The 12,658-nt window shown below is 36.4% G+C and overlaps 3 protein-coding genes across 3 annotated transcripts; 1 reads left to right on the top strand and 2 right to left on the bottom strand.

Annotated features, from left to right (window-relative positions):
• Positions 1-1,647: 1,647 nt before the first annotated feature.
• LOC9323485 (receptor-like protein kinase HSL1) lies at positions 1,648-7,453 on the top strand. Its single transcript, XM_021034277.1, has 4 exons — positions 1,648-2,074; positions 4,044-6,482; positions 6,591-6,799; positions 6,890-7,453. Exons 2-4 carry the CDS (start codon positions 4,120-4,122, stop codon positions 7,249-7,251), a joined length of 2,934 nt encoding a protein of 977 aa, XP_020889936.1. The 5' UTR covers positions 1,648-2,074; positions 4,044-4,119; the 3' UTR covers positions 7,252-7,453.
• On the bottom strand, positions 7,322-9,826 carry LOC9323486 (hydroxypyruvate reductase). The gene is made up of 10 exons (XM_021034279.1): positions 9,648-9,826; positions 9,367-9,505; positions 8,984-9,128; positions 8,747-8,874; positions 8,558-8,629; positions 8,328-8,445; positions 8,150-8,247; positions 7,955-7,996; positions 7,652-7,864; positions 7,322-7,560 (listed from the first exon to the last, which is right to left on the bottom strand). The coding sequence occupies exons 1-10, from the start codon at positions 9,743-9,745 to the stop codon at positions 7,492-7,494; spliced, it is 1,122 nt and encodes a 373-aa protein (XP_020889938.1). The 5' UTR covers positions 9,746-9,826; the 3' UTR covers positions 7,322-7,491.
• A 17-nt stretch (positions 9,827-9,843) lies between these two features.
• On the bottom strand, positions 9,844-11,890 carry LOC9324925 (RING-H2 finger protein ATL11). Its single transcript, XM_021034278.1, has one exon. It carries the CDS (start codon positions 11,190-11,192, stop codon positions 9,981-9,983), a length of 1,212 nt encoding a protein of 403 aa, XP_020889937.1. The 5' UTR covers positions 11,193-11,890; the 3' UTR covers positions 9,844-9,980.
• Between the last annotated feature and the right edge of the window lie 768 nt (positions 11,891-12,658).

Below are 12,658 nucleotides of genomic sequence, written 5' to 3' on the forward strand. Positions count from 1 at the left end.
TATCAACTTCTGCATCACCGGTTTGAGCCTTTCAACCATGGTCTTGGTAATAGTTTTAAACAAAACATTAGACCGTCTCTGATTTCTTTCTCGTGTATTGTCTCACTTTTAAATATTTATCTTACATCTTTCTTGATAAGATAAAGAAGCACCATACTATTCTAATATGTAGGATAATAACCTTTTAAGGGCCATAACTTTTTGGAATTTCGTATATTTTTGTATCGTTACTTTTATTCTATTTCTTACTATTTATAACTATTCGGCTATTTAAAACGATACCCTAATTTCTAAGCATCATATATTTTTTGCCGAGTTATCGTTTATAACTATTTCACCATCTACTACAGTTTCTAAATATTTTTACTGTTTTATGGTCCTTGTTTTAACTTTTAGTGGCTAAACAATCCCATAGGCATCATACTTTGATATCAATCAGAAAGAGAATAACCAATAATTAGTTTTCATAATAAATTTGTGATATGAAACTTGGAGATAAATCAGAATTGGATTCGAATCATAAGGGGATAACACTAGAGAGACGGATGTAGAAAGAAAAGGACATTGAGGAGGTTAGACGATTCTTATCAAACTTCACTTAAAAGGGTAATCGACCCAACAACATTTTAATTCTCCATATCTTTTTTGGTTCTTTTAATTTATTTTACAGACTATAAGCGAATATTAACAGTACAGAAGGGACCAAAAATGATTATTTTTTCTGCCTAAATATTTGGGATCAATACGATTCGTTGCTCATAACTATAATTCCCTAATTAACCTTCATAAGTTTCTCCAAGCTACTAGTTACTGCCATAGTTTACTTTAATAGATCTCCACTTAAAATTTAAAATCCAATAAATCAGCATTTCCTAAAAATATAGTAATATTTTTCACTTTTCCTTTTATCATTTTATAAGGTGAACTATATGAATATAAGTGGAAACCCCTTTGGCCCATTGGTCGATTAAGGGTTCATTAATGCTTTTACACTTAGATGTCTAGGGTTCGAGTCCAAGATACTGCGATTTATTAATAAATTTGCAGATTATTGGAGGCAAGTATGCAGGAGATCTGAAGAAGGAGGTAAAGGAGGTGAGCATGAAGAATGAAGTGAAGGAGGTCGTGGATCTAATAAGGTCGGAAGAAATTGTCCGTAGTAAAATCGTCTATGTAACACTTTTTATAATTTGCAATAAATAATAAATATAGACGACAAAAAAAAAGAATTATATGAATATCAATATGATCAATTACGGTATCACAAAAACAAAAATCAAATAAGATTATTTTCCAGACAATGACGTATCATTATAATAATAGTTTTTAAATGTTTTATTACAATGAATCTCCACTTAATATCAATCCATCTAGAAACATTAACCGAAAGTTTTTTTACACATCCATGAAACAATTTTTTAGGTCAATGTCTGTGGTTTGATCCCTTTTTAATATTAAAAACTATATAAGCACCGTTGGATTTTTTTAAATGTGAGAGCGACGCTAACTATAGAATCGGAAAATTAAGAAAGATCATCATAACCTATGTCAAAATCACTATAGTCAGATGATTTTTATTAACTTTAAAAGTTTTTATAACTTTCACGAACATGATGAATTGTATGGTGTGAGAGCTAGCCAGAGAATAGTTGATTTTAGATAAATGATTTAACCTTTTTGGCTCCAAGTCTCGACGACAACTTTCTCTTGTCTCTTCTCACTTCTCTTTCTTCTCTCCATCTCCAAAGTCTCTCTCTCTCTCTCTCTTTCGTATTTCTTGGAGACATCTTTCTCTGTAACTGTTCTTCATCGAATTCTATCTTTTGAGAGAAACTAAATCAGCTGATAATCGAAGCACTTCCTCGAAATTAGGACTTCTTCTTGCTTTTTGTTGTTACCTAGAGATTTTCCTAGAAAGTTGTCCAAGAAAATCACACCAAAAGGTTCATTTTTTTTTCTTACCAGAAACCACAAATCAAAATCATCTCCCCTGTTTTTATCTGAAATCTCTCAAATTTAAGAAGGATCATTCATTCACCAACCTGAGATTTTGGATTATTTTCATCTATTTCAGGTACAATTCTTCATTATCTTTTGTTTAATCCATTGCTTTTATTGGTTTTAAGTTTTGAATCTTGAACCCTCACACTCTTTTTCTTGACTCAATCTAAGGTTATTTTATTACCAAAGATTTAAAGGATAAATTCTGTGAAAAAGTTTCTATAAATTTCAAAATTTCAAATGTGTAGGTTACTAGCTGTACCAATAACATATTTTACTTTATCCACTAACTACAATCTGTGTGACTCATTTTTAACTTGATTGCTTATTTAATTACCTTTTAATCATTAATCCTTGATAGATTTAGAGGACAGAGTGAAAGATAGATCATTTGCTTTCCTTACAAACCAAATAATTTACAAAAATACAATAAACTTTCTGCACTGTAATGAGTACCTTTAAAGCTCACTTATGGAGTTTGCGAATGTTTAGTACCTAACCTAAGCAAGCTAAATATATGTCCGTTTACATTAAATAATTTTGGTATAAATTATTGGTTCTACCATACATGATCTATAAATGTATTCAACTTCGAATTTGTTATTTATACAAAACTAGATACGAATCACATGAACCCATTCTTTTTACAAAATCTTTATTATGATTGATGAAATTTTTTAATATTCATATATGGAATACAAGAATACTAAACACAATTGGGACCCATAAAACAATGACCATCCCATACATTAAATCTATTTCTAAACGGGAAAAATGTCGTTAAAATCTTCAACTTATTCAAAACGTTGATTTAAATCCTCAACTCACGACGAAACGAAATAAATATCAAACTTATGTTGACTTTCCAAATAAATATTAAACTTATGTTGACTTTCCAAATAAACACCAAATTTTCATTGACTTGGCCATATTAGGCATGACATTAAGTGAGTTAACAGACAATGTTAACGAGATTAATTTTCTGTTAACAGACCCGCTAATTAAAAATGACAGTATTGTTGAACTATAATCAAATCTCATCTAAGTCATATAACCTGAAGTCGTATTCATATAAGTTAGTTATTTCGTAAGAGTCACGAATGTACGTACGTATAGTTGTATCTGTTCGTAAAGTTGTGTCTTTTCGATTAACACATGTACGCACACGTTGTTTCGTGTTGTATAAGTAGATCGAGTCAAACTCAATAACATCATTGTGTGTAATACATTTTCTCTTATCAATAAAGATCAAGTTTCTTCATACTCTATTTTTCATTTTGGTTTTGTTCTTCATACTCTGTTAAAACAGAGTTCGTTTGTTGATCAAAACACTAACAAGTATTCCTTCTAAACATAAAACGACGTTGTTTTGTCGTAACTGTTCAATAAAATTCCGAGTTTCAAATCATACTCTATTTAGGGTTAGAGATTTTACTCGATTTGGGGATCGAAGATTGACTTTAGGGATTTAATTCAATCGTTACGACAAAACGACGTCGTTTCGTTGTTATATGAAACAATGTCGTTATCAATTAACATATATGTTAACAGAAAATTACCTCCGTTAACGAGATCTATTAACTCACTTAACGTCGTACATAATATGGTCAGGTCAACGGAAGTTTGATATTTATTTGGAAAGTCAACATAAGTTTGATATTTATTTGGAAAGTCAACATAAGTTTGATATTTATTTCGTTTTGTCATGAGTTGAGGATTTATTAACCCACTTAACGTCGTACCTAATATGGTCATGTCAACGGAAGTTTGATATTTATTTGGAAAGTCAATAAAAGTTTGGTGTTTATTTGGAAAGTCAACATAAGTTTAATATTTATTTGGAAAGTCAACATAAGTTTGATATTTATTTCGTTTCGTCATGAGTTGAGGATTTAAATCAACGTTTTGAATAAGTTGAGGATTTTAACGACATTTTTCCCATTTCTAAACCATAGAACTTACATTTTTATATACACAATTTTTCATATGAAGAGAAGTGGTTGGTTGGTTTGTTGATTTCATATATTTAATTTTTTATGTAGTGGGAATTCCAGTGCATCGACCATGATCAAGACCTAAGCTGCGAATTGATCATTTTACCCTTGAGAATCACCATAAATGTCGAGAAGACCAGACCTCCTACGTGGCAGAATGCTCGCCACCGTGGCTGCCACGATTCTGTTCTCAATGTTCCCGCCAAATGTTGAATCGACCGTTGAGAAACAAGCTCTGTTTCGCTTCAAAAACCACCTCGACGACCCTCACAACATTCTACAATCTTGGAAACCTTCGGATTCGCCGTGCGTGTTTCGCGGCGTAACATGTGATCCGTTATCCGGTGAAGTCATCGGTATTTCTCTAGGAAACGCAAATCTCTCCGGCACCATTTCTCCATCAATCTCAGCTCTCACAAAGCTATCTACATTGTCACTTCCATCTAACTTCATCTCCGGAAGAATCCCGCCAGAGATAGTCAACTGCACAAACCTTAAAGTCCTCAATCTCACCTCCAACCGAATCTCCGGGACAATCCCAAACCTTTCTCCTCTAAAGAACTTAGAAATTCTCGACATCTCAGGGAACTTTCTTACCGGAGAGTTTCAAAGTTGGATTGGGAATATGACTCAGTTGTTTTCTCTCGGTCTTGGCAACAATCACTACGAAGAAGGTATGATTCCTGAGAGTATTGGAGGTTTAAAGAAATTGACTTGGCTGTTCTTAGCTCGCTCCAACTTAACCGGGAAGATTCCAAACTCTATCTTTGATCTGAATGCTCTCGACACTTTCGACATCGCAAACAACGCAATTTCTGGTGATTTCCCAGTCTTGATCACAAGATTTGTAAATCTCACCAAGATTGAGTTGTTCAACAACAGATTAACAGGTAAAATCCCTCCCGAGATAAAGAACTTGACTCGTTTACGCGAAATCGATGTTTCTTCGAACCAGTTGAGCGGTGCTTTACCTGAAGAACTCGGAAATTTGAAGGAGCTCAGAGTTTTCCACTGCCATGAAAACAACTTTACCGGCGAATTTCCTTCTGGTTTGGGCGATCTACGTCACCTCACTTCTCTTTCGATTTACAGAAACAACTTTTCCGGTGAATTTCCGGTTAACATCGGTCGGTTCTCGCCGCTCGACACGGTTGACATATCTGAAAACGAGTTTACTGGTCCGTTTCCAAGATTCTTATGCCAAAACAAGAAGCTACAATTCTTGCTCGCTCTGCAGAACAATTTTTCCGGTGAGATTCCGAGATCCTACGCTGATTGTAAATCTCTCTTAAGACTAAGGATTAACAAAAACCGTCTAAGTGGTCATGTTACTGAAGGATTTTGGGCTCTACCACTTGCTAAGATGCTTGATCTCAGCGATAACGAACTCACCGGAGAGATTTCTCCTCAGATCGGACTTTCAACTGAATTGAGTCAGCTCATTTTGCAGAACAACAGATTTTCCGGCAAGATTCCTCGTGAACTCGGAAGGTTGACGAATATAGAGAGGATTTATCTGAGCAACAACAAAATTTCCGGCGAAATTCCGATGGAAGTTGGAGATTTGAAAGAGTTATCGTCTCTGCATCTTGAAAACAATTCATTAACAGGATTTATTCCTGTCGAATTGACGAATTGTGTCAAACTTGTTGATCTGAATCTCGCCAAGAACTTCTTGACAGGAGAAATCCCCAATAGTTTATCTCAGATTGCTTCTTTAAACTCGTTGGACTTCTCAGGGAACAAGCTAACGGGTGAAATCCCGGCGAGTCTTGTGAAGTTGAAGCTGAGTTTCATTGATTTGTCTGGAAATCAACTTTCAGGGAGAATACCACCGGATCTTTTAGCTGTGGGAGGATCCACCGCATTCTCACGTAACGAGAAGCTCTGTGTTGATAAACAGAACGCTAAAACAAGCCAGAATTTGAGGTTGAGCATTTGTAGTGGCGACCAACACGTGCAGAGGAATGGTTCACTCGATGGAACACTCTTGTTCTTGGCTCTTGCAATTGTTGTGGTAGTACTCGTTACTGGTTTGTTCGCGTTGCGTTACAGAGTTTTGAAGATACGCGAGCTTGATTCGGAAAACGGAGATATTAACAAGGCGGATGCGAAATGGAAAATCGCGTCTTTTCATCAAATGGAGCTGGACGCTGAGGAGATTTGTAGATTGGATGAAGATCATGTGATCGGAGCTGGAAGTGCGGGAAAAGTGTACCGTGTTGATTTGAAAAAGGGTGGCGGGACAGTGGCGGTTAAGTGGTTAAAGCGAGCAGGAGGAGAAGAAGTTGACGGAACAGAGGTCTCTGTTGCGGAGATGGAGATTCTTGGAAAGATCAGACACCGAAACGTGTTGAAACTCTACGCTTGTTTGGTTGGAAGAGGTTCTAGATATTTGGTGTTTGAGTTCATGGAGAATGGGAACTTGTATCAGGCTCTTCGCAACAATATTAAAGGCGGTCTACCAGAATTGGATTGGCTCAAAAGGTACTTCATGTTCTCTACTCTCTAGTCAATATGAACCAATTTCAAAATGGTTAATCAAGATTATACGAAAGAAAAGTGATCACTTTGTCCCTTTTTGTCAATATACAGATATAAAATCGCGGTGGGAGCGGCTAAAGGAATCGCATATTTGCATCATGATTGTTGTCCTCCAATCATTCACAGAGATATAAAGTCGAGCAACATTTTGCTTGATGGAGATTATGAGTCGAAAATTGCAGATTTTGGAGTTGCAAAAGTTGCAGACAAAGGATATGAATGGAGCTGTGTTGCTGGAACTCATGGCTATATGGCTCCTGGTGAGTTTTGAAACCGGTCAGATCAACTTTGCCTCACATGACGAAAACCGGAACTGATTTTTTCTTGTTGTGGTTATGTGATGATTGCAGAACTGGCTTACTCCTTCAAGGCGACGGAGAAGAGTGACGTGTACAGCTTCGGTGTGGTTCTTCTAGAGCTAGTTACCGGTCTTCGGCCTATGGAAGATGAGTTCGGAGAGGGGAAAGACATTGTTGACTATGTCTACTCTCAGATTCAGCAAGATCGAAGGAACCTTCGAAATGTTTTGGACAAGCAAGTCTTGTCTTCTTATGTAGAAGAAAGCATGATTAGGGTTCTGAAGATGGGTCTTCTCTGCACTACGAAGCTCCCGAATCTCAGACCGAGTATGAGAGAGGTCGTGAGAAAGCTTGACGATGCTGATCCCTGCGTCTCCAATTCTCTAGACAGAACCGGAAAGATTACAGTATAGATTGATAATTCAACTATTTGGTTAAGACTAGTCACTGGTCAAAGAAGTATCGGTTTGTTCGAAACTCGAGTAAAAGTACGAGAGATTAGTTTTTGCTTATTTACTAATCCGTTGTACTAAAAAGTTTGCAGTGAAAGGTCGGAGTTATTAGAAAGAGACATTGGATTAATTTATATCAACTACTAGGGGGTGTTGCACGTTATAATTTGTGCGACGATATTACACCAAAATGTTACCTCATTAATTGACAAATTCGATTCCGGTGAGAGGAAGTCCTTCATGCAACTGAAGTGCGAGGTCTCCGACAATCTACAATATACAACAGTAAGAGTTTAGAATCCATTTCTAACCAAATGCAGAAGACATATCAGAAAGAGTGGATCTTCCTTGGATAGTTTACCTTGGCCATGGACCTATATGAATATTCGGTAACTCCAGCAACGTGAGGGGTTATAATAACGTTTTTGAACTTCAAAATCGGATCATTTGGATCAAACGGCTCAGACCACGCCACATCAATCCCAAGGCCTCCTAGATGACCGGACTCCAGATTCTGGAAAGCTGATTCATAGTTAATAAGACCACCTCGGGCAATATTTACAAGAAGAGTACCCTGAAACAGCAAAAGAGATGTCAACAGTCATCAATAATAACAATCTAATCCAACTTGGTTGTTCCATAAATGAATAGCCCTGGTAATCACCTTTTTCATTGAGCATATGAACTTCTTGTTCACTATTTCGGCCTGAAAGTTATAAGATCATTATGTAGAAACAATAGTCAATGTATATAGCCAATTAGCTAATAGTAATTTGCAGATGGATTTTCACCACCAAGAAAAACTCTTCATATTCACGTGCTTGACCAGTTTATGATGAAGGAAAAGTGGAAACATTACCGTTTCTTTGTTGAGCCTCAAACAAACAACGACTATATCAGCTTTGCCAGCGAATGTGTAAATGTCTTCATGGCTACCTTTCTCATCAACTAGCCTGGCTGAAGATATAAGTTAACAAATTACTAGACCTCAGGATGGTTTGTCAAGGCAAACAGAGGAGTTAACAGAGAGCCCATACAGTCCGAGTCGACGATTGAAGCAGGCCAGCTTCTTTTCGTGGCTATTACTCTCGACCCGAATGGCTTCAACCGTTTAGCCAGCTCTGTTCCAATGTTTCCATATCCTAAGATAAATACCTGTATAACAAATAGAAAGAAAGAAGTAAAATAAAATTAAAAAAAAAAAACCATTATTAGGGATACAAACCAAAGATATCTAATGCAGATTTAAGATCACTATAAGACTCACAGTTTTACCGAGAAGCGTGTCACCTGTTGGTTCTCCAAGTAATCTGTTTCTCAGAGATATTTGCATTTCGTTCTGCAACATGTCGTACGGATTACCTTTAGCTAAGAAATAAATATCAGAACTAGCACTAGAGAGACTAAGAGTTACACTAATGGAACCATACAGAGGCAAATCAAATAAACAGTACACCTGTTTCTTAAGAAGACCCAGCATTAGATATATAGCCATCTCAGAGCAAGATGCAGCATTTCCAGTACCCTCACTAGGAATTCTGGCGACCTTAATCCCATGTTTAGTAGCAGCATCAACGTCAACACCTTCACAAGTAAATTACTTTAAATAGTTAAGTAAAATTGCAGCTTTAGATGAGTCCATTAACGCTCTATCGAGTATTAATGCATAATAGGAAAAAACTGAGACATATACCATCGAGACCAACACCATACTGCATAATAAGCTTCATCTTGCTTGCACGAGATATAACATTTGAATCCATTTGCATAGTCATTGCGACACATATATGATAATTCTTTATAACCTCAGGGACATCACGGTAATGGACAACATCGACCTATATGAACCAAAACCATACAAAATAAACAATAACCATCTCAAAATAAGAATTTTTACTACTACTTAGTGGAAACTAGTAACACCACCACAGAATTTACACAGTTTAAAATCAAATCTCAAACACTGACACCTACACAACAATAAACTTGTCTAAGAGAGTTAAGTTCTCAACTTTAACCTAGTCTAGGAGAGTAAAGTTCTCAACTTTATTAATTGGTAGAAGAAATTAAACATACCTGAATAAAAGGGTAAGGTTGCAAGTACTCTCTGGTGAAATTGTAGGAATCAGGAAAGTACGGACCGCAACATAAGACACGAGTTACATGCATGTCTTCTTTCTCAACCATTCTCTCTGTCTTAACCACCTTACTTTGCCTAACCAAAATCGGAAAACAAAAAGAATCCAATTGAAATTTGACTCAGAACACTCGACTTGGTACGAACACAGGTTCCGGGGACATAGATCTACAAATTCGTATGTCAAGAATCTGGAACAAAGGATGATTTTTTTATTCACCTGGAGATAGAACGAGCTTGTAGAGAGTAGAATAGCGAAGCGACGCTTGAGTTTCTGTTTCGTAGTGTAGCTTTCGCGATTTTGAACATTATCGTCATCACTCAGATGAAATCAACGACATTTGCAACATTTTTTACTTGATTCAAGACTTTTACATAACTTCATTACGTTTCCCGTATAAATACTTTTATTACAATTTAGCCCCAAAAATTTCATAAATGTTCCTATTAAACCATAATTCGTATGTTCGATTGTTCCGAGACATTAAAGTTGAAACTGAAGAATGCAGAAGTAAAAATAAAATTATGTACATTGACTTTCTCGATAACCAAATTACACAGTATTCGACGGTGTAGCATCGCCGGAACGAAGGTGATCCGACGAACGCTCACCGACGTTGTTGTTCTTTCCAAGAAATAATCGATCGAACGGTGATTTCATCGCTAGAAGCAAACTTTTGGGTGAACCAGCACGCACATGATCACTACTGTCACCTGGTGATGTGTTATTGATTGAACCTGTCCGGTATGGAGGAGTTATTGAGAATGGTCTACGGTCTAACCGGCCATCTTGGTCGAACCGTTCATAGTAAAAGTAGTTTCGCTCACTTCCTAAGCTTCCGCTTCTGTATCCTCTCGCTGAACTCATCACATGAGGTAACAACACGTGGCCTTTTGAAAGGCTGGGATTCACTAGCTTATTGTGAATGTCTTGCGGTAATTTAAGCGTGAATCGGTCTAGATTCCCTGAATGTTGACCGGTCCGATCAGAATTCGTGAACATTCCGGCTAAATTCCATCCGGTAGACATAGACCTACGTGGCATGCTCTGATTACAAGTCAACGCCACCGAGTCAATCAATCGTGCGTCCGGAGAACCTAAAACTCTAATCCGATCACCGCTCGGATCAGAACCGGGAGGATCGTTAACTAAACCGGGTATTTGAATAGAGACGATGGGTTCACCCGGCACGGGTACAAGATCAGCGCGGCATAGAGGACACGTGGCGTGAGAGTGGAGCCAAGCGTCAATGCAACCAGGATGGAACACGTGGCAGCATTTAGGTATTAAACGCAGCGTTTCATCGTCTTCAAACTCGTTTAAGCAAACAGGACACTCAAGCGCTTCTTTGCCGATCCTAAGCGCCTTCACGGTTGCGTATCGGAAAGTTGGAAAAGTCTCGATGACCGACGCGTCGAGCCCACGCGCCTGTTGCAGGTTTGTGGCAAACCAGTTTCCGGCGTCGTTGGGGTTTCCGTAGTCCATCCCCATGACTCGCTCAAGACATCTTCGGATATAGACCGAGAAAAACCCGAGAAAGAAGAAGACGCTGACGAGGACGATCATGAGTATTGCCATGGTTGGGTCAAACCGAGAGCTATCTCCGGGAACGTCTGAACCACCGTGAGTGGCTTGACCCGCGACGAGCTGAAATCCGCCGTGGCTGGAGAGGAGTAGCAGAAAGAGGAGTAGTTGTAGGATCGAGCCATGATCATGACCACCGATGATTGAACGGTTGAGATTATTATTACCTTTGGGGTTCATGAGGACCAAACTTTCGTCGGTTTGGCTCTCCGGTCCATGCAATGAAAAACAATAACCTTTGTCTTATTTCTTTCCCTTTCTTTTTTTTTTTTTTGGAAGAAAATTTGGTGTGAAGATCAAAGTAGATGATATGGATGATAAAAACTTAGAGGAGCATTAAGAGACACTACGATTTGAGGTTGCTCAATGGTTACAAAGGGTGTGGTTGGTACGTTGACTTTGAAGTTTAAACCATGGCACTATTTACAGGATGTTGCATCATAACTAATGAATATGTTTTTGTTTTTTTTTTGTTGACAGCATAACTAATGAATATTTTAGATACAACATTTTTGTATAAAAATAAAAATAAATATATGATATGATTGTGATGTTTCCGTCAAGATGTTGGGATGTATTTATCAATGAAGCAACCGGTTAGTGCAAATTTCGCCAAGATTTCTTAATGTGATGGTTCTATAATTGTTTAGTTTCTTCGTAATTGTGCAATTCCAATATTTCAGGCTTATCCCACTTTAACGCCAATGCCTTTTGTTTCACATTTAAAAACAATATGAGTGAATATTCAACTCGATATATCGAATTAAAAAGCATATTTTATAAAGATTCGTATGTATCATAGAACCATTATGGTAACCTCTAGAAAAACCAGTGCGGTGTGTGATCTGGTGGCATTTTGGTCAAATCAATACAATAAAACTACTAAGAGTCTCTCCAGCAATGACACATCAGCTTTTTAAGCTCTTGTGAGACTGACACATCATTAAAAATGATATAATACAATTCATCTCTCCAACATGCCACATCAGCTTTTCATGCCACATCAGCTATTTATTAAAAAAAAACATCATTTTAAAAAGACAATCAATCAAATTAAAACATATAATACACATATTTATTTTATATAATAATGATACATAGATTTCTAATTTGTTCAAAGAAAAGCAAAATCAAATTATAAATAAAATGAATACACATTAGCTTATGTAATGTTGACACATAAAGAAAAGTTCTTATTATTTGATGGAATTGATCAAATATCTAAATGTAAACTTTATATCTATAGTTATTTTTACATAACATAATTATATTTAAGACGTTTATAATAAAAAAAAATTTACTATATAACTCAACAATCAACATGTACCGATTCAGTTTACACATAAATTTTTTGATATTCATGTCCACCACAATTTTGATTTTGTACTACTAGAATTTGGTTTAATAACTATATTCTTAATTAAGCCACTTTTATTACTTTATGTTTACTAGAAGCTGATATTTCATTTAAAAAGTAAAATCAATCAAATTAAAATAAATATACACATCAGATTTTATTAACATAGAAAAAAATTATTATATAAATTTATAAAATATCTTAATTGGACGAATAGTTCATATTCCTAATTGTAAGGATTGTTAAATCACCAAATAATACAAATATATAAATTTAAATAAGCTTGTCT

The sequence above is a fragment of the Arabidopsis lyrata genome, assembly GCF_000004255.2.
Source record: "Arabidopsis lyrata subsp. lyrata unplaced genomic scaffold ARALYscaffold_2, whole genome shotgun sequence".
NCBI classification, from domain to species: domain Eukaryota; kingdom Viridiplantae; phylum Streptophyta; class Magnoliopsida; order Brassicales; family Brassicaceae; genus Arabidopsis; species Arabidopsis lyrata.

What these genes read in the sequence shown, in the direction of transcription:
- LOC9323485 (XM_021034277.1), top strand. Translation starts at nt 4,120, where the DNA reads ATGTCGAGAAGACCAGACCTCCTACGTGGCAGAATGCTCGCCACCGTG. An exon ending in GAATTGGATTGGCTCAAAAG is followed by an intron (nt 6,483 to 6,590) that starts GTACTTCATGTT and finishes GTCAATATACAG; the next exon opens with ATATAAAATCGCGGTGGGAG. An exon ending in TCATGGCTATATGGCTCCTG is followed by an intron (nt 6,800 to 6,889) that starts GTGAGTTTTGAA and finishes TGATGATTGCAG; the next exon opens with AACTGGCTTACTCCTTCAAG.
- LOC9323486 (XM_021034279.1), bottom strand. Translation starts at nt 9,745, where the DNA reads ATGACGATAATGTTCAAAATCGCGAAAGCTACACTACGAAACAGAAAC. An exon ending in CAAGCTCGTTCTATCTCCAG is followed by an intron (nt 9,506 to 9,647) that starts GTGAATAAAAAA and finishes GATTTTGGTTAG; the next exon opens with GCAAAGTAAGGTGGTTAAGA. An exon ending in TGAGGCTCAACAAAGAAACG is followed by an intron (nt 7,997 to 8,149) that starts GTAATGTTTCCA and finishes TATAACTTTCAG; the next exon opens with GCCGAAATAGTGAACAAGAA.
- LOC9324925 (XM_021034278.1), bottom strand. Translation starts at nt 11,192, where the DNA reads ATGAACCCCAAAGGTAATAATAATCTCAACCGTTCAATCATCGGTGGT.